The following is a 23,941-nucleotide window of genomic DNA, read 5'->3' as shown; positions in this document are numbered from 1 at the left end:
ATGTTGCTCACGCAAAAAGTTGGAGCTCCACCAGTACCACCTGGCCAATTTGAAAATCACGATCTATGCAGAGCTCAGTGGTGTCATGTTCAGTATTTAACCAATGTCTTCTGGGGAAGATGGAAGAATGAATATTTGAGTGGACTTCAAGGATGTAACAAGTCAAGTCAAGTCAAGTCTGCTTTATTGTCAATTCTTCCACACGTACATTACATACATACAGAGAATCGAAATTGCGTTACTCTCAGACCCCCAGTGCATACAGATAACACTAACAGTAGAGCCTAAAATCTAGATCAAATATAAAATATAAGCTAAAACTATACAATAAGGGAATACAAAAAACAGAGACATAATAAAAAATAAAATAAAATAAAAATAGGTTGACTAAAAGCAGCGCAAGGCACATGGCAGATAAAGTGCAAACCAGCATGACATCGTATGTCAGTAGAAGGTCCTGGGGATGTGGGATCTGGGGGGGGGGGGTCATAGTTCAGTGGTGCCTGGGGCAGAAGAGGGACGGGGGGGCAAGTTTGGGAGCGAGTTCAGCTTCCTGACAGCCTGATGGATGAAGCTGTCCTTCAAGTGGCACACAGCTAAGCCAAACCTACAGAATGGAGACATTGTGCTTCTGAAATTTGCCCAGGAGAAAAGAATTGACTGGCCAGTTTAGATCATAACTAAAACCTACCCAAGTGAGGACGGCAAAGTTAGAAAGGTTGAAGTAAAAGTCATAAAGAAAGTTCCCGTCCAATTTTTTCACAATTGAGAATGACTTCCGGATGGGAGCCGAAACGTCTTGATTCTGAAAACAGTGTCCAGATGACTACGACTGAAACCTTTTCTACGATAGAACACTCCTGGACGAATGAGGGACTACTCCGTCTTAGTCATAAAGAAAGGTGAACAAAGGTTCTTTCTGAGACCATTCTCAGAGGTTGTTCTTTTGGTTTCTAAGGAAACAACTTAGAGTGGTAGCCAAACAATCTTGACTTTACTGTACAATGTTGACATTTATTACTGTTCCGTAAGTCTAGTGCGACATCTTTTGAGGTCAGGCGGGGAGTATCCTGGTCCTGGTAATATTCTAATTTACTTTGTACATACTGACACCTAGTGGCCACTTTAAGAACTTTGTCACTTTTAGTAATACATTTTCAGAGCTCATGGTGCAGAGTGTAGAGGTGCCTCGATGTCCATCCTTGTTGTTTTGCTCTTGAAAAGGCACAATCTGTAAATGTAAAAGCTTAATCTATGCAATAACATTTGATCGTTTATTTTTGATAAGTTGTGTGTATGTTTGAGAACTATTTACATGTGACATGCTAAATGTAACATGAGGCACATAATTGTGATGCTATATTGCTTATTCATCTCAACATTACTATGTTCTAGATTATGTAAAGGTGATTCATATGTATCTTACAAACTGTTTTGAGCTATGTGAAGTGATTGTAACTTTGTAAAAGATAGCATTTTTTCAATATCTTTGTTCATTTGTGTTACAGTTTCACAAATTGGTCTTCAGTAAAGAGAGTTTTACCCTGATTTCCGTCTGCGACCTTTACTGAGCCTTTGTTTAGCTTGCTGCCAAAGCAAAATAAGAAAAATGCAAGCTGAGGGCAGAAGACTGTCTGTATTTGCATTTAATCAATGAATTCAATTGTCAAGATAATTGTTTATGCCACTGTGTCATTTCTACAGTTGGGTTAGTTCATAGTTTATATACTGTTGGGGGTCCCATACTTTCTCAGCTTGAAACAATCTAGACAAAATCTCAGCTCACTGAGCTTTTATGCTCCTACAGCTGGCATTCATCTATTAACATGAAGTAGTAATAACTTTCTTTGTATAGCACCTTTTAAAAACAGAGTTTAAAAAGTGCTTTGACAGACAAAGCACAATACTCAGAACAACATACATACATACATACATACTTGTATGTAATATAACAACAGAAAGCCAAGATTCAGTAGTGTGTATCTTCTATGGATAGACTACATCTTATAATCATCACCTTGAATATTTAGTAACAATGCATTGCTCATTGACTATACATTGACTTACTATAAGTTGCAGTTGCAGTGGCAGAGAAAGTACTCAGATAATTTACTTGAACAAAATAACAAATTGGATATGATGTAATGTTAAACTGTTGGTAGAGAGAAAATAGTTCCTACATGAAACTGCTCACAACAAATCTGTGGATTATCTTGAGTAACCGGGTCATGATTTCTGAAACTTCTGAAACTAGGCCTGGGATGGCTTGTCTCCATGAAATTAGAAAATTAAAACCGAGCTTTGAACCATGACCTCAGTGCATATTTGAAGATTTATAATTCAGCGACAATAGGTGCTACAGACATGGGACCAACTGTTTTAGAGAGCTCTTGACCTCGGCTATCATGTGAGGATAGTCCACAACTGGGTGAACTGTCAAATATGGGTTAAGTATGGTTAAAATATATTTTCAACCATTTAACAATTAGATATTTAAAATCTCAATACACTTATGTTTTTACCATCCCCTTAAACCCCTCAGTGTACTCTCAATTCAGTATTTATAACTTTCAATTCTAGGAAAAAAAACTACAATTCCCTAGAGCCAAGCCATGCATCTTGATACAAATCAACACCACAGTGTAGATCTTCAGGTAAATAGGGTCGTAAAATGATTGTGATGACTATCTAGTACAGCCAAACTAGTAATTGCGCTGCATCTAGATGATCTATCTTAATAAAATAACAAAAATAATAGTATATTTAAGATATTTACAGTAACTAAGATATATTTTAGCTAGTATTCTAGAAATGTTTTTGGGGGTTGGTAGTTCTTCTGGCTTATGAAGTACAGTTGTAGATAGGGTCTACTGAACATATAAAATATCTAGTACAGCCGAACTAGTAATTACACTGCATCTATATGATCTATCTTAATTAAAAGCAAAGATCTTGGTTTATTTCAGATATTTTAGCTAGTATTCTAGAGATACCGTAGTTCTTACGGTTCAGGAAGTAGCAGTACATAGGACCCTAAAAAGTTATATCTACTGAATATATAAAATATGTAGTGCAGCCGAACTAGTTATTACAATAGATCTAGATGATCATTGTTAAGAAAAGGTAAAGATGTTGGTTTATTTGTATACTGTTACACAGTTGTTGCAGTAATCCATGGAAAATAAATCGGGATCCATGTTTTGGACAAGTGACCCTAAAAACCACTAGGAGTGGTTGTTAGGTTCCATCTGCAGTTTTCATGCATTACGAGACCACTCCGCCTCTACTAGGTTAACAACCGCACTGGTGCAATATGATAGTAGATGAGCAATATGTAAAAAACAAGATCAAGATCTGGCAACGTGGTACTATTCGACTATTTGCGATATACTGACGATGTAATCAGGGGACAATGCTGCGCATGTGAGTAATGAAAGCACAGGTGTATAAAGATCAGCATTCAATAAACTTGGTAGACGAAGTTTCCATTCCAGACTGGACGATTTAATTCATGTCATATACAGTTAATATCAAACACAAGTGACAACATTCTCCTCATTAAGGAATGTGTTTGGAGCATAATAACTTGATCTTCATCATATCCCTAGTCCCCAGAACATCCTAATGAGATGAAGGTACAGGTGCTTATGTCAGGACATCACTCATTTTTACATTATTACATTCAAGGGACTGTCTTTGGAATGGGAATGTTTTTCAATTACACTTTAACAATCATGTGATGTAAGTTTAGTTTTTATAAATATGTTAATAGTAATCCAGGAATAGTTATCCATGTTGTTAGGTTTGCCAGTCACTTGGCCAGTTGGATGTTATATAATTACATTTGTTCCTGTAATACTCTTCTTGTATAACAATACCCACCTGTAATAGTAAAATTTGATGCCCAGAAAATCCCATGGCATTTGTCCTTCCTCTGAATCTCTCCTCTTGCCACATACTGTACTCATGTATTGTTATATCATGTCAAGTCAAGTAAAACTTTATTTAGAAAGCACATTTCATAAACATGGTTAAAGAAAATACACAATGTGCTTTACAGACAAAATACAATCAAAATACAAAATGTTTGTGCAATTAGAAAAAGTGGGGTTGGCTATACTTTTCTTTGATAACAGCTATAACATTCTCAAGGACTCAATCTGAAATTCAGCCTTATTGTGCGTTGTTTGATTGTACAATAACGAAAACATTAATTAAACAGTAAGCATCAACTGCAATAATAACAACAACAACCAAATACAAAAAAGTACAATTGTCTTACCTAAGGCTAATTGCATAATCTCCAACTTAATCCTGGCAATGAGTACACAAGTTACGTTTGAAGCCACATGCCGTGTGTGACCAGGAGTGCCACATCTTCCTGTTCTTGCTCTTGTCATGGAAATCAATGTCACACACAGTGCAGACAGAGCTTGCATCTTGGGGCACTGGGGCAGAAATATGCCGCCGTTGTTTGGTTCAGTGTAAAAACATGAAGGCGGCGTGATGACGGCCCTATTGCAGAATCTCTGTGTAAAACGGCTATTGTCTCCACAGGTAGCATTGTGTCCTCTTATGACAGCAACTCATGGCAAGTTAGAAACACTTCTAGGGTTGCTGTGTTATAATAAATTATATATATTTTTAAGATTGTGTTGGGTTTTTTTTTGGTTGTTTTGTGGCCAAAAAAAAGATGGAAATGAAATGCTGATGGACATATATTTCCAAAAGCATACAGCCTTCACCAGTTTACATAAAGTATTAGTCTAAAAGCTTTCCCAAATTACAAAACATCCCTACGAAAGAGATTATAACCTGACAAATATCTTGTCAGGACTTTTGGCTTGGGTGGACGGGAGGGACACTTGAAAACCCTCTTGTAATTTCCAATCCAGTTCTGAATAGAAAAAATGTAAGTAACCACTAAAGTGAAGAAAACCATTTTAGCAACATTATTTTACCTGTGTAAAATATATATAAATATCAATTCCCTGTTCCTTCATGTGAGTTTCAGCTGCAAAATTCTCAGAACACTACTGCAACAGACAAATATACATTTACATTTGTAAATTTAATAAGAATAGCCAGAAAATAAACCACACCTCTATGACAGAGGTAGTTAAACCTGTGGCTGAGCAGGCATCTTTGATGAGGGGTGACCCAACCCGAGTCATCCCTTTGTCAAAGAATGATGTCAGAATGTCTTGGGTCCCTCCTTCTGTTATTGTTCGCTCTGCTTGGTGTTAAAGGAAAAAAAGGAAAACGAGTTAGTTACAAATGTAGATCATAGCTCCATATGTCATTTTGAGATTATAAGGAATTTAGCTCAATTAACGGGTCATATCAAGCTCAGCCATGCATCAACAAAAATGATTGTTTACAACATTACAACACAAAAGGGGTCATGATAGAACTAAACAGTAATAGTAGCAGTAGTAGTAGATTAACTCACATTTCTCTCATAGCTATCTCATTGCTACTACCATCTCATTTTTAGATTTGCAAATGCATACCATACATTTACGTGTCTCAGCCATATTTAGCTTGAATGATAAATAATTAAAACTGGCATGCCATTTCAGTCTACTTCAGCATAATGGTATCAAACAAATTCACTGATTACTCAGATTTGATAGAAACATTGCACAGTCCAAATAGAGCGCCAAGAGAAGAAAGGTTGTATTTCAGAATTTAACTAAATAGTGTAATCAGTTGTGTTATTGTTTAACACTTTAAAATCAGTTACATCGTCAATGTTATTGACACTGAGGATGCCACGCTCCATTCCTAGTGTAATTAATGTTAATATCCTTAGCATGAACACTAAATGGTGCATATTATCAATGTAAGGGGACTTGATGATTATTTGATATGCTCGTTTATTGTATTCATTATTACAGTTTGTACGATGTCAATACATCTTAAGTTAGTTATGTTAACACGTTATAACACCACCCGGTAAGCTAGGTTACTGGCTATCGTTAGCTGACATGCAAACCTTTCAAGTAACCATAGTACCGTTTGCATGTCATGCAACTTTCTATATTAAGATGGCTAATGAGTAACTATTTCTTATTTCACACAAAATAGCTAATAAAAGTCTTACCCATTTTCCTTAATTACTTCTTCTTCTGTTATTTTTAATGAGTTGTAGTTCTTCTTCTGTTGTTTTATTGTTGTTCAGATACCAGAGACGCACTTGAGCCAAATGCTGTAGTTAGTTGCCTGGGACCAGACCTTTAAATACGTGCACTCCACCGAGTTCTGATGGCTTTTTATGCAATTTCTTTAGATTGAAAGCAGGATTCACAGTAGATCTGGTGACAGAACGCAAAGACAATAACATGCAAGCTACATGGTTTCAGCCACAGCTATGGTTTCAACCATAGCAGTGTCCTTAGCAACCACCATAACAACAATCGAGTTCTGAAAGAACCTTCGTAGTAACTAAAGATCAAATACATGCACTGAACGAAGATTATGAAAATAAAATGCACATTTCTCTGTAAAAATGTTCAAAACGCATGTTAATTCCAAAACTATCTTAAAATATTGCATTTTCCACTGAGAATAAAAGAAATGGCCGCCGTTTTGTTTTCACAGAAGAAACTTGGCAGTCACATGACATTCAAGGTGACGCGTAGTATTTCGACGCATATGCCTGATAACAGGCCTTTTGCACCTTCTGGACTTCCCCAGCATTGGATCACTGAAATAAATGGGTGATAACAGCCTCCTGATCTTACTAGTAGGTTTAGTAGGCTGCTACTAGCCCGTATATATGGGACAGATGTGTGCTGATAACGCTTATTTAATAATGCATTAAACCTATATCATATTGAACTCTACAGTTTGTTTCTATTGATTAAGAAGTAATTCAACATTGAGGTAGGGGACCTAACTCCATCTAGCCCGTGCTAAGCAAGATGGTGGAGACCACATTTAAGACATTTATCATTCATTACCATTCATTCATCTGAGGAAGTTCTAGCTACATACCTGGTGACCAGCACAGCAGTGTCCACTGGTGGGATGTCATCCCTTCCACCAGGAACATGGTTGGTGCCAAGGTATCGTGGCCCCCCAAACTCTTGATACTGCCAATGACAGAAACTCTCTAAAGACCTTTCTCCATGATGGCCCACCTTTAGCTTTTCCTGAAGAGCAGATACAGAGGAGATTAACTTCATCCTCTCCTGGTACTTTGTCACAATGTTGCCTTTATCTTTAACCCTCCTATTATGTTGAAAAAAGTACATCCATTATGTTATGGGTCATATTGACCCACACTGTTTAAATACAATCACAAACATGCAAATAGTTAGTTGAAAGTAGTAACATTTTATCGTGGCCTGTGAGACAATTCACAAAGAGGAAATCTAACATAATTTGATATTTACACTATATTTAACAACTATTTGATGAACATTTTTTTTAAAACAATTCCATTTTGACAATTCTTCTATTAACGTAATGCAAGAATTTTCACTTTCAAGAACAAGACTAAGAGTGTACAGCCATGCTAGCGGCTCTCTGAGACAAAAAGCCAAAAATCAACCTTATGGTGCTAGATGAAAAGTCAGAGGAGCACCAGAGTCATTAGGATTCATCCTCTGGCGACCATGAATGTCTGAACCAAATTCAATGTCAATCGATCTAATAGCTGTAGAGTTATGTCAGTATGGACCAAAGTGGTGGACCTACCATGGCCAAAAATTTTATTTTTTTAATTCAGCAGTATGATATACAACGTACAGGTATAAAAGAAATGCCTAATGTCTCCAAATTACCCTACTTTCATGTTTACCTACGTGCAGAAGCATGTTTCAGTCTTCAGTTTTTTGGCGCTCATAAAATCTGTTGCAGCAAGTGTGGGACAGCTCAGTCAACCAGTCAACATAATAAAATCAGTCACAACAAGAAAGACACACTTTTATTTTGTGTCTGTGTCAAAACAATCATCACTGTATGCAAATTAGGTTAAGACATTCCACAACAGATCAGTGTGTCCACATTTTACACCTAAAGTCATGATCCTAAATGAGGGTGGAAAAGATCAGGTATTTTAGACAACGTAAAATGGGTCAAATTCACTGGCAACATAATAGGAGGGTTAAATTCACATTGTTCACATGAGTGAACATAACTATTCAAAGCTTAAATAAAGAATCAGAATCAGAAATACTTTGAGATATTTATATAATATATATATATATATATATATATATATATACACTTTTGTTACAGCAGCTCGCCAAAAGAGTTAAACTGTTGCAGTATAAGAGAGATGCTAAAAAATATATGTGCGCCCTATATCAATGGGTGTATTTCCCCATGCTTAACACTTTAGCTTATACATGCAAGTTGAACCTGCAAGGACTGTTCACAAACCTTTTTAGTAACTCAAAAGCTTTCACATGCATGGGGACCGAAGTATTCTTGCTAAGTAGATGTGCATGAATACTTTGCATTACATCAGATAAAACTCTTCACATGGAAAAAATAAAGATTGAGTAACAAATTTTGTTAGTTGTTGCAGATTACTTAGAATCTTTCATTTGGACAGAGAAACTTTATTTTAGAGTACACAGGACAGAGCATTTTAAAGGAAAAAGAGGGAATGTCTTTCCTGATGGGCTTGACCTTCCTAACACACAGACACACACAGGGTGGGGCCAGCATCTGATGACAGTCAGCAAAGAGGGTAAAAAATCAGGCTTACTGGGCGGCTGTGAAGCAACACCAGCTTGGTGACACGAATGTTGATCCTGACTCCCAGACTCTGGTGGTGGAACATGTTGTAGACCTATAAGAGACGGAGCAGCACTACTACTAGATTATATTACTGCCCTGCAAAGCTACTTCCAGCATGCCACATTACAGTCATACTGGTCCAACACTGGAAGACCACTGGAGAAAATGTAATGATTAGTACATTATAATAATTTAAGCAAAAATGCTCTGGTTCTCTGGTTGCAGCATCTCCAATGTGAGGATGTGCTGCTTCTATCTGTTTTACATCCTTACAACCTGCATTTTGGTCAGACAAAACAAGATATCTGACAACACGACTAGGGCTGAAGCTATTGATTATTTTAGTAATCCAGTATTCTACTGATTATTCCATCGATTAATTGAGTAATTGGATAAGAAATACTTTTCCTCCACGCGCGTCTTGGAGGGAGCGACAACCGCAGTCTTGTGACCGGAGGCCGGCTGACACAGCTCTGAATCTTCACGACCATCGGGCACTGAGCGAAGGAGTCATCCCCTGTGGAGAACACGCACTAATTATACATGATGTTGCCATATATCAAGTATAGCTCACACAATATAACTCCTAATTAGCCTTTAAATGTCCTCAACCCGGAACTCTTATCAAACATGTAAAATATGGAAAAGATCTGACAATGTGGAGCTGAGGTAGCACAGTTACTAATTTTGAAACAAGGTAGCACTGCTACTAATTTTGGAACCAGATAGCACTGCTACTAATTTTGGAACACCACTTGAGAAAACATAAAAAGCTTTGCAATTTAGCATCAGAATGGTCTTTAGATTACACTGCCCAAATTGGAAGTCGATCGGATTAATTCTCTAGGAGCAGACGGTGTAGTCTCTCATTCGTCCAGGAGTGTTCTATCGTAGAAAAGGTTTCAGTCGTAGTCATCTGGACACTGTTTTCAGAATCAAGACGTTTCGGCTCCCATCCGGAAGTCATTCTCAATTGACTGCTCTAGGAGCAGTTCAACATCAAAAAAATCCAGTGGTCCAATAAAGATCTGTACCTTTGAATTTGGGAAATGGCGAGGGGCATTTTTCTACTATTTTCCAACATTTTGTAGATTGAATGTAATTGTAATTGATAATTTCAGTGTCAGGAACCTACTGTTTTTGTAGAAATCATTATTAGTGTTTTATACTTTGAAGTACTCCTCCTAGCAGGAGGACCAGATCCATCTCACATTTTGGCAGAAGTCATAAGACATTGATGAAATGGTAAATGGACTGTACTTGTATAACGCCTTTCTAGTCATCCGACCACTCAAAGCGCTTCACACTACATCACATTCACCCCATTCACACACTGATTGCAGGTGCCACACATCAGTTTAAAGAAACTAACTCATTCAAACACACTCACATACAGAAGGCACAGCTCTCTGGAGCAATTTGGGGTTTAGTATATTGCCCAACGACACTTCGACATGTGGGCTGGTGGTGGTCTAATGGCGATTTTTCGCCATGACACAAGAAGTTGTTGTACCCTGAGTGCACATGGTCAAATCTGACCCAAACTTCACATGTTTGATAAGAGTCCTACCCTGAAGACATCTACATGCCAATATTCAGTCATACTTATAACGCCACCTACTGGCAACAGAAAGTTACAGTCCCTATAGTTTTACAAACTACTCCTAGCAGTTTAACCAGATCCACTCCAACTTTGTTCCGTAAAGTCATAAAACATTGATGATACGTCATTGTGAAGATTATGAGTTTCAATCAAACGCTGTTTCCATGGCGACGCATTATTCGCTGTGAAATAAGTTGTTGTAACTTGAGTGTACATGGTCCAATCTGCTCCAAATTTCATGTTTGATAAGACTCCTGGCCTGAAGATATCTACAAGCCAATTAGGAGCTGTACTAATTGCGCCATCTACTGGCAGGAAGTACGCCTTGCGTAACAATCATCATTTGATTTACATGAAATTTTCAGGGTGTCGTGTAGATTTCATATACGGTAACATGCCGTATATTTAGTGGGTGTTCTTTAGCGCCACAGAGGCGACACAGGAAGTGACATTTAACTCCATCGTGCAGTGTCCAGAAGACGTGCAAATTCAGAGCCGCGTCGTACCACCTCTAGCAGCCATGCCAAGGTGATGTGCGGTCATTCATCGCTGCTTGCAGCTTTAATTAGGGCCTGAACACCACGAATCTGTGACAAGAATCTATTTAAATTCAAAGGATTATTATTTTTGCTATTACTTGTCATCTTTTATCGCAAAAATTAGGTGCTAGAGCTACTCAAAAACTCATGAAAATTGGCACACACGTCATACTTGGCAAAAATAGATATCAGATATGGGTATTGGGATTGGGTGTGGCAAATTGGCTCGATAACGCCCCCTTACAGTTCACAAGTTAAAGCCACTGCCTTTAACGTTGACCTAGATGTACAAAATTTGGGAGGCAGATGTATCACGTCCAGACTCTTGGAGCCATACTCTAAACCCAACAGGAAGTCAGCCATTTTGAATTTACTGTACAATTTTAGGCCATTTTTGCCATTTACAGGCTCCGTACTTTAACAAACTCCTCCTTGAGAATTAATAGGATTGATTTCAAATTTGGGCAGTCTAATTTAAAGACCTTCAGGATAAAAAGTTCTTCAAAGTTTGTACATAAGTTAAATGGCGTGTCTGTGGCATGGCTTAGAATTTCCATGTTTTGCCATAAAACAGGAAGTATCTTGTAACTGGACTGTACATGATCAAATCTGTCCCAAACTTCACATGTTTGATACGAGTCCCGTCCTGAAGACATCAATATTCAGTCATAACGCTACCTACTGGCAACAGGAAATTACATGTTTTATACTTGATGTACTCCTCCTAGCAGGTTAAGCATATCCACCTCAAATTTGGGCAGCAAAGCCTTAAGACATGGGTGCTATACAGTAAAGCTTTCATTGAATGCCATGGTAACCTATTATTCGGCATGAAAAATTAAGCTGTTATTGAGGTGCTAAGGATGCTTGAAATCTCACGAAACTTGGCACACGTGTCAGAAACAGTGGATTTTGTTGTCTGATATGGGTCACTGGCTTGAATGTGACAAAATGGGCCAATAGCACCCTCTACAAAATTTCAAAGAAGTAGCCTTCGCGCTACATTTCAGCTAGATGTACGAAATTTGGGAGGCAGATGTATCATCTCTTGACTTAAAGAAAAGCTTGGAGCCATACCCTAAATCCAACAGGAAGTCAGCCATTTTGAATTTAACATGTCATTTTTTGCTATTTACAGGCTTTTTAACAAACTTCTCCATCGACTTCAGATTTGGGCAGTGCAATCTAAAGACCTTTGTGACACTAAATTGCGAAGATTTTTAGGTTTACTCAAACGGCGTTGCTGTGGAGATGCAGCAAAGTTTGGCAAATTTTAGCAATTTTTTGATGTTGAACTGTTCCTAGAGAATTAATCCAATCGACTTCAAATTTGGGCAAGGTAATCTAAAGACCGTTTTCATGCTAAATTGTGAAACTTTTGCCGTGGCAATGCAGTGAATTCTGGGTTCCAAAATTTGTAACACTGCTACCTGGTTCCATAATTAGTAATAATAATAAACTTTATTTATAGAGCACTTATCAAAACAAAGTACAAATTGCTTCACAGAGACGAATAAAATACCACAGTGAATTATAAAATACATTTTAAACATTTTTTTAAAAGACAGCTCAGGTACGATCAGGATATGCTTTATGATAAAAATGCGTTTTGAGAAGAGACTTAAAAGAAGACACTGATTCTGACAACCTAATTTCTTCGGGCAAGTTGTTCCAGAGCCTTGGGGACCCGATGGCAAAAGTTCTGCCCCCCTTTGTTTTCATCCTGGACTCAGGAAGAGACAGAAGACTCCTGCCTGACAATCTGAAACTACGTAAAGGTATTAAAAGGTTTAAAATATAATCTGGAATATAATCTGGAGCCAGGCCATAATGAGAAGAGAAAGAAGAAGAGTGAGGGGAAACAGGTGATGTAAATAGTCAATTACGTGAGGAGGACAGTGCAGCGTGCTGCAGGTTAGCCGCCAGCATGCGACTACCTGACTTGTTTGGGTGAAGACCGTCTCGTGCAAACAAGGAAGAACGATCCCAGAGTAAGTTAAAATTGTTAATAAAACCAATGTCATGGGTACTGCAGACAGACTGGAGCCAGGTATGAAAGCTGAGGATCCTGCTAAAATGGCCAATTCCACGACCCAGTGTAGGAATTGGACCCGAAATAAAATCATGCTTTCCACTGCTGTTGAGCAGGTCAAAGAGGCGGGTAAAGTCTGCTTTTGTCAGCTCAGATTGGTGACGGGCAGTGTAATTGGTGCTGACATGGACTATGATTTTCGTGATAGTTGGGAGTGAAGCCAAGAGTCCGGGGAGCTTTTCGAGAATGTCGAGGGTTATAGCTTTGGGACAGTAGTGTGTGGCCGCAATAACGAAGCGAATATTTCTTACTGAGGAATCTCCAACTATTAGCGTAGTTGGGGGGATGAGAGGAGGCAGAGTCGATGATCGTGGAGACCATCAGCCGGGGACAGTTGTGGTGAGGGGGCAGTGTCCTTCTCTCTTCTCTGGACGAATGAGACCTCCAGAAATTCTCCTGATCATGGTCTCTTTCAGTAACTTGCAGCAAAAGCAGGACCTGACCACTGGAAGATGGGAGCGTCCTGCATATCCAGGATGTCAAACCTGTTGGTCAGTGGGAGGTCCTGATGTGAAGGAGGGGGAGGCGGGCGCTTTGCACCATGTATGTCCTTGCAGGCTACAGTCCAGTCCTTCGGTTGATGTGGAGTCGAACTCAACGGAGCCTTCTCACCACCCCTGCAGACAAGTAAATGTGCATCCACTGGGGCTCAGCAAGGAGTAGAAACCATTGCTTTGGGCTTTGCACCGATGAGGAGCCACGGATCTTCAGGAGCCACGGATCTTCAGGCTTAGCTGAAACGGCTTCATGCTCCGGGGCGCCAGTGATGATGGAGCAGAGCCACGGTAGAGTGGGATCATTGCCCTGTACAGGAGTAGAGCAGTCAGGGGAGTGAGATGGGACGGTCTCATTCCGGTTGCCGCAGCCAGAGGAGCTGAGGACTGCAAGGTGTTTTGCCTGGGCCGAGGCGACAGTGGAGAACTCTAGGATGAGCTTGTCTTTTTCTCTGAGTTTGGCTTCCAGACAAGCAATATTTTTCTTCAGATTTGAGACGGTAAGGTGGCAAGATCCACACTCAGCCATCATGCTTGCAGTTAGTCCATAAAAGTGCTAAAAGCTTAAAATCCTTAAGAAAAGCTACCGGCTTGCCTAGCCATCAGGCTAAAAACAAACCTAGCTGAGCTAGCAGCAGTGGAGGCAGTCTGATGAACCACCTCGAGTTGACAGCCACCTTAAAAATCACTTAAGATCCACACGTCCGATGACTAAAAACTTTTATCATGTTAAAACATATGGGTAAAACAATAGCCAGGATAAAAAGTGTAGCGTAAAAACATGGCTTAAAAACTAGATAAGATGTCAATTTATGATGGTTTAAGACAAAGCCTCTGGCGAGCACACAGCAGTGCTACCTGGTTCCAAAATTAGAAACAGTGCTACCTCATTCCAAAATTAGTAACTACCTCAGCTCCACATCGTCAGATCTTTTGATTAAAAAAAAAATGATAAAAAGTCCCAGCCTGAAGATATCTACATGACAATATTCAGACATAACCATGGCGCCACCTACTGGCAACAGGAAGTTACAGGCCGTGTACTTATAGCAGGTTAACCAGATCCACCTCAAACTTGATGATGCTTAATAGTGAAGCTTGTGAGTTTTCATCAAAAGCCATTGCCATGATGGCTCATTATTCACCACGAAAAAGGAAGTTGTTGTAACTTGCCATTCATGAGTCATAGTCATAGCAGTGGCTTAGTGGTAGAGCAGGTCTTCCACTAATCAGAAAGTTGGCGATTCAATCCCAGCTTCCCCCAGCCCACATGTCGAAGTGTCCTTGGGCAAGATACTGAACCCCAAATTGAGAAGGCTGTGCCTTTCTTTGGGCTGATTAGCAGTGTATGAATGTGTGTGAATGGGGTGAATGTGATATGTAGTGTGAAGCGCTTTGAGTGGTTGGAAGACTAGAAAGGTGCTATACAAGTACAGTCCATTTACATGTGACAAACATCATCCAATCTGCTGGCAGTTAATTACAAGCTTTCCTAGCCAGTGAAATATTAGTATTGTGTTCCTGCATCCTTTAATGTTTCACAATAAAGTGTTGTTATGACAAGATTGGGTGATCAAGGTAGATGAACACATTTATGTTCTGTGCTTGGACTGATTCTATTCACCTTATATATGCTTCCTCTAGGCAATATTATTAGGAAACACTCCATAAACTTTCATTGTTACGCGGATGATACCCAATTATATCTATCGATCAAGCCAGATGAAACAAACCAGTTAGCTAAACTTCAAGCATGCCTTAAAGACATAAAGACCTGGATGACCTGTAATTTTCTGATGTTAAACTCAGAAAAAACTGAAGTTATTGAACTTGGCCCCAAACACCTCAGAGACATATTATCTAGGGATATAGTTACTCTAGATGGCATTGCCCTGGCCTCCAGCACCATTATGATGATTATCTTTGATCAGGATTTATCCTTTAACTTCTACATGAAACAAATTTCAAGGACTGCCTTCTTTCACCTACGCAACATTGCAAAAATCAGGCACCTCCTGTCTCAATATGAAGCCGAAAAACTAGTGCATGCATTTGTTAGTTCTAGGTTGGACTATTACAATTCCCTTAAGACGCTCCAGTTGATCCAGAATGCTGCGACACATGTACTGACAAGAACTAAGAAAAGAGATCATATTTCTCCAATATTAGCTTCTCTGGACTGGCTCCCTTTAAAATCCAGAATAGAATTTAAAATCCTTCTCCTCACCTACAAAGCTCTTAATGGTCACACACCATCATGTCTTAAAGATCTCATAATACCATATTACCCAACTAGAACACTGCACTCCCAGAATGCAGGGTTACTTGTGGTTCCTAGAGTCTCCAAAAGTAGAATGGGAGCCAGAGGCTTCAGTTATCAAGCTCCTCTCCTGTGGAATCAGATCCCAATTTGGGTTCAGGAGGCAGACACCATCTCCACATTTAAGAGTAGGCTTAAGACTTTCCTCTTTGATAAAGCTTATAGTTAGGGCTGGACGTCTAGACCTGCTCTATAGGAAAAGTGAAATGAGATAACTTATGAATTGGCGCTATATAAATAACATTGAATTGAATTAATGAATTCCAAAAGATTGTTTATGTGTTATCAGAATGAATATATTTTGTATCAGCAGGTTGACAACAGGAGTATTTCTGTAACGGTCTTCTTGTTTCAAAATTAGTAACTGTGCTACCTCAGTTCCACATCATCAGATCTTTTCCAAATTTCACATGCTTGATAATTTAAAGGCTAATTTGGAGTTTTATTGTGTGATCTACACTTGATACACAGCAACACCGTGTATGATTAGTGCATGTTCTCTAGCGCCACATAGTGGACGTAGGAAGTGATATTTAACTCCTTCGCACAGTGCCCAATGGTCTTCAAGAATCAGAGTGGTATCAGCCGGCCTCCGGTCACAAGACTGTAGCTGGCACTCCTCCCGAGGCGTGTGTGGAGGCGGGGGCCCATTCAAAGCTGCTTGCAGCTTTAATTTAAATTGTGTTGACAGCAGAAAAACTTCACCAATATAAAAGACAGGAAAACAAAAAGAAAAACAATATTTAAGTTTACATGTGTCCATTCATGAAGCACAGCAGCAACAACTGTCATAACCCAATATCTACACACGCCTTTAACATTTAAATTTGTTTCTCAGCTTCAGGAATGTTTATCAGCACATTGTTACTTGAAGCTTCACATTATTCTCAAGGAGAGACAAGAAAAAAGTGAAATCCAAGGATAAAAATCATTGTCTAAGTGAGTGAGCATACTTTCAATAAAACCTTTGAATGTGCTAGTCTGTTGATTGAATGCTTTAAACGGTACCAGTTCTATACACAAAACAAAATTTAACATTTGACTTTATAAGGGGAGTTAGAAGACTGAGACTGTGTTTCTGGAATTCTCACCATGTTCATGACAGTCAGCAGGAACCTCTGTGCTGCCTCGGCACCGTGGTACTGCACCATGTCGGAGTCTGCCACCACCACCGTCTCCACAGTATATGTTTCATGCAGGCGAATGGTGTTTCTCTTCCCACGAACTTCCTCATCCACTTTTGACATCTTCTCCTTCCTCTTCCCTACCACAAACAGGCAGACAGACAGACAGGAAGACCAAAGTTAGTAACACTACACCAAAGGCAAAAGTAACACAGGGACTCACATTGCTGTGACTGCATGGATTTTTCACATTCTAGTGTGCATGTATGTGTATCTTGAGTATTTCTAAAATCAAAGTCAATTCACTTCAACTGAAGCAGATTTTTGATGGAGCAGTGCACTGAGCTGGACAGAATCACAGAGCAGCCTTCAGCCTCCCCTACTTGCTACGAATATATTTATCCCTATTAGACAATGTTTGAAAAAATGCTCTGAAGAGCATCAGTTAATTGCCAGGGGGGGCTGTGGGGCATATGATTAGGTCAGAATGACACATTGGATCTGTCATACTGACCTTATAGGACCACATTCAAACCGATATTTGCACTGTGTGAAAAAACGTAGTCCCCTCATACATTTCAATGACACCACTGTGTTGACACAGTGGCAGTCCCGACACAGAGAGTTTCAGCAAAAAAGTTGAACCTTGCTCACTTTGGTGTCGCTGTTCTGATCATATTTGATGTGTATGGAGGGTTTGCTTCCCACACAGAGCATATTTCTGTCATGGCCATAGCCCACTATTTTCCCTTGTTTCCTTATGTTTCCCCCTTCCCTGTGTCTCCTGTGCTACTGTCTGTCTCTCTCAGTGTCTGTGTCTGTGGTGTGGGTGTGGCAATCCCTCTTTGACTCTCCTGGCTCCTTGTTGATTATGCACACCTGCTGAACCTGCCCACCTGCTGACCATCTACTCATCAACCCAGCAGTATTTCAACCCCGGCTTTTAACCCTCTCGCGCCAGATCGTTTGTTCAGCTTCGGTGGTGGTCAGAGCTTGTGTCTCCACTGCAGTGGTTTTCTGATTACTATTGCGCATGTTGATTCCTTGTTAATATTCACTGTCTTTTCCTGTATGCCATAGTGGATCATCTCCTGCCTGCCTGCCTACCTACCACCATGCACCCTCAGTCTCAGCTACAGTAGATAATCTCATGCCTGCCTACCTCCTTGCTTTTCTGCCTGCCTGTTAACCCCCAAGGTAACTCCAGCCTGCCCACGGCATTCACCCTCATCTGTCCATCCAGCCTGGCCTGGCTCTGCCATCCACCACCGCCCCTCTGCCCTCTGTTTTTGCCAGCCACCTTCTTCTCACCTCTCCCCCTCCATTACCCCGTTTCCTTACAATAAATCTTCCTTATTTCACCTTACCCCTGTATTTGTGTCTTGCATTTGGGTCCACCTTGCAAAACCATAATAGAACGATCTAGCCAACATGGACCCAGCGGATATGGTACAGCTCTCCCCTTCAGCCCCTGGAGCCCAGTCAATCATCCCTGCTCCCGCACCCTCTCCAGCTCCATCCACTCCATTGCCCAGAGAGCCTCACCATCCCAGCCTGCATTTTTCTTGGCTCGACTTTGGAGTGAGGTAGGATGTTTTTTTAATGAAGAGCCAGACTTCCTGAAAGCCCTCACTATTTTCTGGAAGAAAGTTAAGTTTGCCATTTAACAGATGGAAGCTGTATTCTGTCACTCCAGCATCCTCTGCACCTAAATCTCAGTCCCAGCCCAAATTTCCCACCTACCAACCCAAGCCTCGGCCTGCTAGCATCCAGCCCACTAGCCTCCTAACAGTCCACCTGCCATGCAGTTTGTGAGCCTGCAGCCTGCCTGTACTGAGCCAGCTAGCCAGCCCCCTGCCTGTTGCGAGCTGGCTACCCCACCGCCCATCTGCCTCAAATACTTTGAGCCTTCAATGAACTGTTCGAGGAGCCACCCTGACATCCGGCAGTCACCTTTCGAGGGATCCCATGGAAGCCACAGAAGAAGATGTGGTCATCATGGCTCCCAACACCATAGGCAGTCTAAGCCACCCAGTGCTCCAGAGCATCAGCTGCCCAGAGTCCCCGTCAGCCTGCCGGACGACACCCTGCCTGATTCCCAGTAGGCTGAGCTTGCCGACGATGCCCTGCCTGATTCCCCGTTGGCCGTGTTCGCCAACGCCCAGCCAGTTTCCTGATCCCTGGTCAGCCGCTCCAGCCGACGTCATCCAGCCCAGGCCCCCAGAACCCCAGTTGGCTGAGCCCTCCAACACCCAGCTTGACCCCAAGTTTGCCGCCCCTACCGACGCCTTGCTAGACCTGTCGCCGGCCTCCAGAGCAGCTCTGGCCATCTGGTCGTCATCCGGCCCATGCTCCAGACCTGCTCCACCGCCCCAGCCCATCCGCTTGAGGTTTCCTGCTCTGCCTAGTACCCAGGCCACCCTTCTCGTTGGCTCCCCCTGAACCACTCACTCTCATCTGAGCCGACCAGGATGAGTAAAAGTCTCAATATGCTTCAAAGTGCCTGTCGGATTGTCTGACAGCGTCTGAAACTCCTTTTCTGACATTGGCATTGGGGGGCAACTGTAACTTTCTGAAACAGACAACCCAACAATAATGCCCGCTTCACACAGAGATTAGTTAGGGTATGAAAGTAGGCAGGATTTGTTTGACAAGTTTGTTTGTTTTTTGCATTGGGAAAATTCAATAAAAACATTGCATACTGAAAGTCAGACGCACTTCACACCCATCCACCAACCTGACCTCCAGACCTTTGATTTCCACTTCACTAAGAAGAACACACTGCTCTGCAATGCACAAATCTGGTCTAATGCCGACGTTCAGTCTTGACCTAGTTGCCTTGGATATTGCACTGCAAGCCTCAACCAGTGTCTACTACAGTTAATACAGGAAAACACGTAAGGCACAGACCAGCGCATGTCAGCTGACCACCAAGGTCTGTGGGGGAACTAGGTGGCAATTCAAGCAGATATTGAATAAAAGGAAGAACCAGATGACACTTAATTCCCAGGAGTGGCATGGTGTGCACAACTTCACGCATTGTCAAATTACTAAAGATCAGAAGTCCATTTCAATTAAGGTAGAATAACGGAGAGTAACAGACTAGTGTCCCCTTGTGGCTGTTGGATCCGCTGGCCATCAGAGGTTGGATTTTCCAAACTCTGCGTTGAGACCAGACCGTCAGTACCACTGGAAGTCAGAATCAGAAATACTTTATTGATCCCCAAGGGGAAACTCTTTTGTTACAGTAGCTCACTATCACATCAGTGCACACAGGAATAGAAGTACTAAGAAAAAATATAATACAGGTCAGATAAATTAAGTACCAAGTGGGTATAAGTATAAAATTAAAATTAGTGTGAAGTACAAAGTGGGTTTACCGGTTGATGATTATAATACGGTATAAAGTAATAGTGCATGAACTGTCAAGTTAAGTGTAGCTTATTAAGATTATAATGAGATGGAGGATATTGCACAGCAGTAATAGAAGTATGAATACATATCAATAAATTAAACTGAAAATAGAGTATATTGCACAGCAGTATTAACACAGAATATTGCACAATTATGTCAAGTATTGCAGAGATGTAATGATCAATGTCCAGTTTAATGACCTAGGGTCATACAAACTAACACTTAGAGGGAGGAGTTAAAGACTTTGATGGCCACAGGCAGGAATGACTTTCTGTGGTGCTTTTTGGGGGGATGAGTCTTCCACTGAAGGTACTCCTTTGTTTGACCAGCACGTCATGAAGTGGGTGGGAGACGCTGTCTAAGATGGCATGTAGTTTGGCCAGCATCCTCCTCTCTGACACCACCGACAGAGAGTCCAGCTCCACCCCCACAATGTCACTGGCCTTACGGATCAGTTTGTTGAGCCCGTTAGCGTCCACTACCCTCAACCTGCTGCCCCACCATGCAACAGCATACAGGATAGCACTGGCCACCACAGACGCATAAAACATCTTCAGCATTGTCCGGCAGATTTTGAAGGACCACAGCCTCCTCAGAAAATTGAGGCGGCTCTGGCCCCTCCTGTAAAGAGCTTGAGTGTTCTTAGCCCAGTCCAGTTTATTGTCCATGTGTACTCCCAGGTACTTGTAATCCTCAAGTGGGTCCAGTGTCCTCTCCTCTCTAGTAGGACAACTCACATACTGGGTGAAATTAGTGAGTGTTGTTGAAACATTGACATGGTTGAAGTCACCCGAGATTAATATGAGTGCATTCGGGTGTTGAGTCTGGAGTTGTGCTATGGTGGTGTGAATGGCGTTGCACACCGATGCCGAGTTTGCAGAGGGCGGGATGTAAACAGCCACAACAATGGCATGTGAAAATTCACGTGGCAGATAATATGGCCGGAGTCCCACAGCTAACAGTTCAATGTCTGGGCTACAGATACTCTACTTGATAGTAACGTGACCAGGGTTACACCATCTGTTGTTGACCAGAAAAGCAAGTCCGCTGCCTTTCCGCTTACTGCTCCCGGTGTGATCCCTGTCGGCCCGAACTGTCTGAAAGCCGTCGATGGAAACGTTATGATTCGGGATATTCTGGTGTAGCCATGTCTCTGAGAAGCACATCAAACTACACTCGCGGAACTCTGTCTGACTCCGGGCTAACACCGTTAGCTCGTCCATCTTATTCGCCAGTGATCTCACGTTGCCCATTGCAAGAGAACCAGATGACGCCATGCCGCTCGGCTTCAGCGGTGCCCTGACCGAGTAGCAGGAGAAGAAGTTCCACGGCAAAAAAAGTAGTAAAACACTTTCTACTCTAGAAGTGGGCAGGCAGCATAAGGAGGAAGTGATTCGATGGTTGGGGAGGTTGGATTTAGAGGCATCCAAGAACAAGTATGGTATCCAGTTCAAGATGGTTAGAGTAAGAGCAAGAACCATCTGCTTTAATTTCATTTTTGGTGAGGACAGTGTCAATCAACTATATTATAGTTATAACTATTATATAAACTATATTTATTCTATTAAAGGTACTGTGTGGTTTTCAGAAAATCCTTGTTATTTTTGACACCAATGGCCATTAAGTGAACTGCAGTCAGCATCCTGCTGCTCATGCTCGCACTCTATAGGCGCGAGCATGTATCCTGGGCATCGGCCAAAACAGTGAAAATGGCCGAACAGGGACCGAACACAGCCCCCCCAAGACCGACAGAGGCCAATTTGATGACAGGGAATACAGTACCGAGGTGATTTAGAGCAGTTCTGACCAGAACTCTGACTCTGGGGGCAACGAAGACATGGCGGGTTCTAGAGAGGCGTGAAGCAGAAGAGGAGCAAGAGGGAGGTCGGGAATCAGTCAGCGCGTGACCATGAAAAGTTCAGTCATTAACTTTTTCAGCTGTCAAGTATGACCATCCACATTGTTTCCTGATAACATGCCTTAGCAGTGGAGCTACCATGCACAAAGTTTATAATAAAGTACTGCAACAACAGAAATCATGTTGACAGTTTATAGAAGAGACAGCTTGGAGCTAGTGGGCCCATTAAAATTGCTATAGGCAGGCAGAAAAATTTGACTCCCGGAAAGGATCAGAGAGCTGCTCTATGTTTGGAGGGCAAAAGCTTGTAATACGAAAGGAGAGAGGATGTGTTTGAGTCACACAGAGACAAATAACACAGTGCTTTGAACTGTGAAACCAACACCAGCGCCACTGGGGAACAATGACTCTGCTTACTCAGCACTTGCAGATACAATGACTGGACTGCTGCTGTTGCTCAGGCCTGAAGTAATTACTGTTTAGAGATACTCAGATGATAGTCAAAAAGCAAACTTCCACTAACGTAAAAAAAATATTTTTTTTAAATATTGCTTTTTCAACATAAAGACCCAATCTTAACATAATCTCCTATTCTTTGATAACAGCTATGAGACCTTAGAACCCTACAATAGCCCTCTTCCACAGAAGGATAAAAATACCACTAACTTTACATAAACTGAACCATAAGAACCTATTTGTCGTATGTGGCGGGTAGAAGTATGTGGACCCAAATGAAGAATATCAGGAAGCGGTATGAGGATGAGGTAGCCGGATGACTACAGTGTTTATTGGGTGAAGTGGTATGCAGGCAGGTACAGGCATACAGACCTACAGACCGGTAGGCAGACAGTTCAACAAACAGGCAATAGGCAGATAGGTTATTGGCTGGAAGTGGTGGAAGCAGGGAAGTGAGTCCAATGTGGCTAAACAGTTCAAAGGGAGCAGGCAAGGTACAAATTCTAGAATCCAGCCAAGATCCAAGGGAGACAAAGAATCCAATACAGAACTCACGGTAGAATGCTGAGGAAGTGGGCACAGGAACCAGGCACAACAAAAGTGCACCAAACGGCAACACACACAAATGTCAGGAACATCCACAAGATAGGAACAAAACTCAAGACAGGGAGCAACACCAGACAAGAATAACACCATGCAGTTACAACAATGATCCAACACTGAACAAAGACAGAGACCCGGACTAAATACCCTAGGGGAGGTGAGACAACGAGACACAGGTGCAAACAATCAAGGAAGGGCCAACATCCACAAACGGCAACTGCTATCACAACTTGAGATTGACGAGATACAACACAAATGCTCCAGCAAGGGGTAGCCAGGACGCCAGGTCAGAGGGGAGCTAACGGCAGCTCCCTAACCGGAGATTGGGTACAAAGCCCCAACAAGTGCAATCACGCTGAACGAGGCAGCGACAGACCTGAAAATGTGAATGCAGCATTGAGTGCGATCCCTACCACAACCATCACTTCAGCAGCAGTGATCCTCGAGATGCTTGGCTATAAGAGCAACCATAGGAGCCATGAGCAACAGTACCCACCAGGGAAACAAAGGCTGGAGGCTAAAATCAAGGAGGCCCGGAGAGAAGTGAGCCAACTGACAGAGGCTGAGAGAGGTGCAATGAGAAAGCAAGTACCCAAGAAGTACAACCAGATGCCCATACCTGAAGCACTCGAAACTGCCAAACAAAGGCTCCAAGCCTTGGCCAGCCTCCTAAAGAGGTACACG

At 41.6% G+C, this 23,941-nt stretch overlaps 1 protein-coding gene across 3 annotated transcripts in view; it reads right to left on the bottom strand.

Moving 5' to 3' along the window:
- adamts17 (ADAM metallopeptidase with thrombospondin type 1 motif, 17) overlaps positions 1-23,941 on the bottom strand; it is a 302,033-nt gene that overhangs the window by 212,224 nt on the left and 65,868 nt on the right. For all 3 annotated transcript variants that reach the window (XM_044189615.1, XM_044189625.1, XM_044189606.1), the window contains exons 4-6: positions 16,894-17,066; positions 8,723-8,806; positions 7,000-7,157 (exon numbers count right to left, since the gene is read on the bottom strand). In XM_044189615.1, coding sequence (XP_044045550.1) covers positions 7,000-7,157; positions 8,723-8,806; positions 16,894-17,066 — 415 coding nt within the window. The remainder of the gene's footprint in view (positions 1-6,999; positions 7,158-8,722; positions 8,807-16,893; positions 17,067-23,941) is intronic.

This window comes from Siniperca chuatsi, linkage group LG1 (genome assembly GCF_020085105.1).
Source record: "Siniperca chuatsi isolate FFG_IHB_CAS linkage group LG1, ASM2008510v1, whole genome shotgun sequence".
Lineage (NCBI taxonomy): Eukaryota > Metazoa > Chordata > Actinopteri > Centrarchiformes > Sinipercidae > Siniperca > Siniperca chuatsi.
Note: the sequence above shows the minus strand (reverse complement) of the source record. Positions and strands in the feature narration are given on the sequence as shown.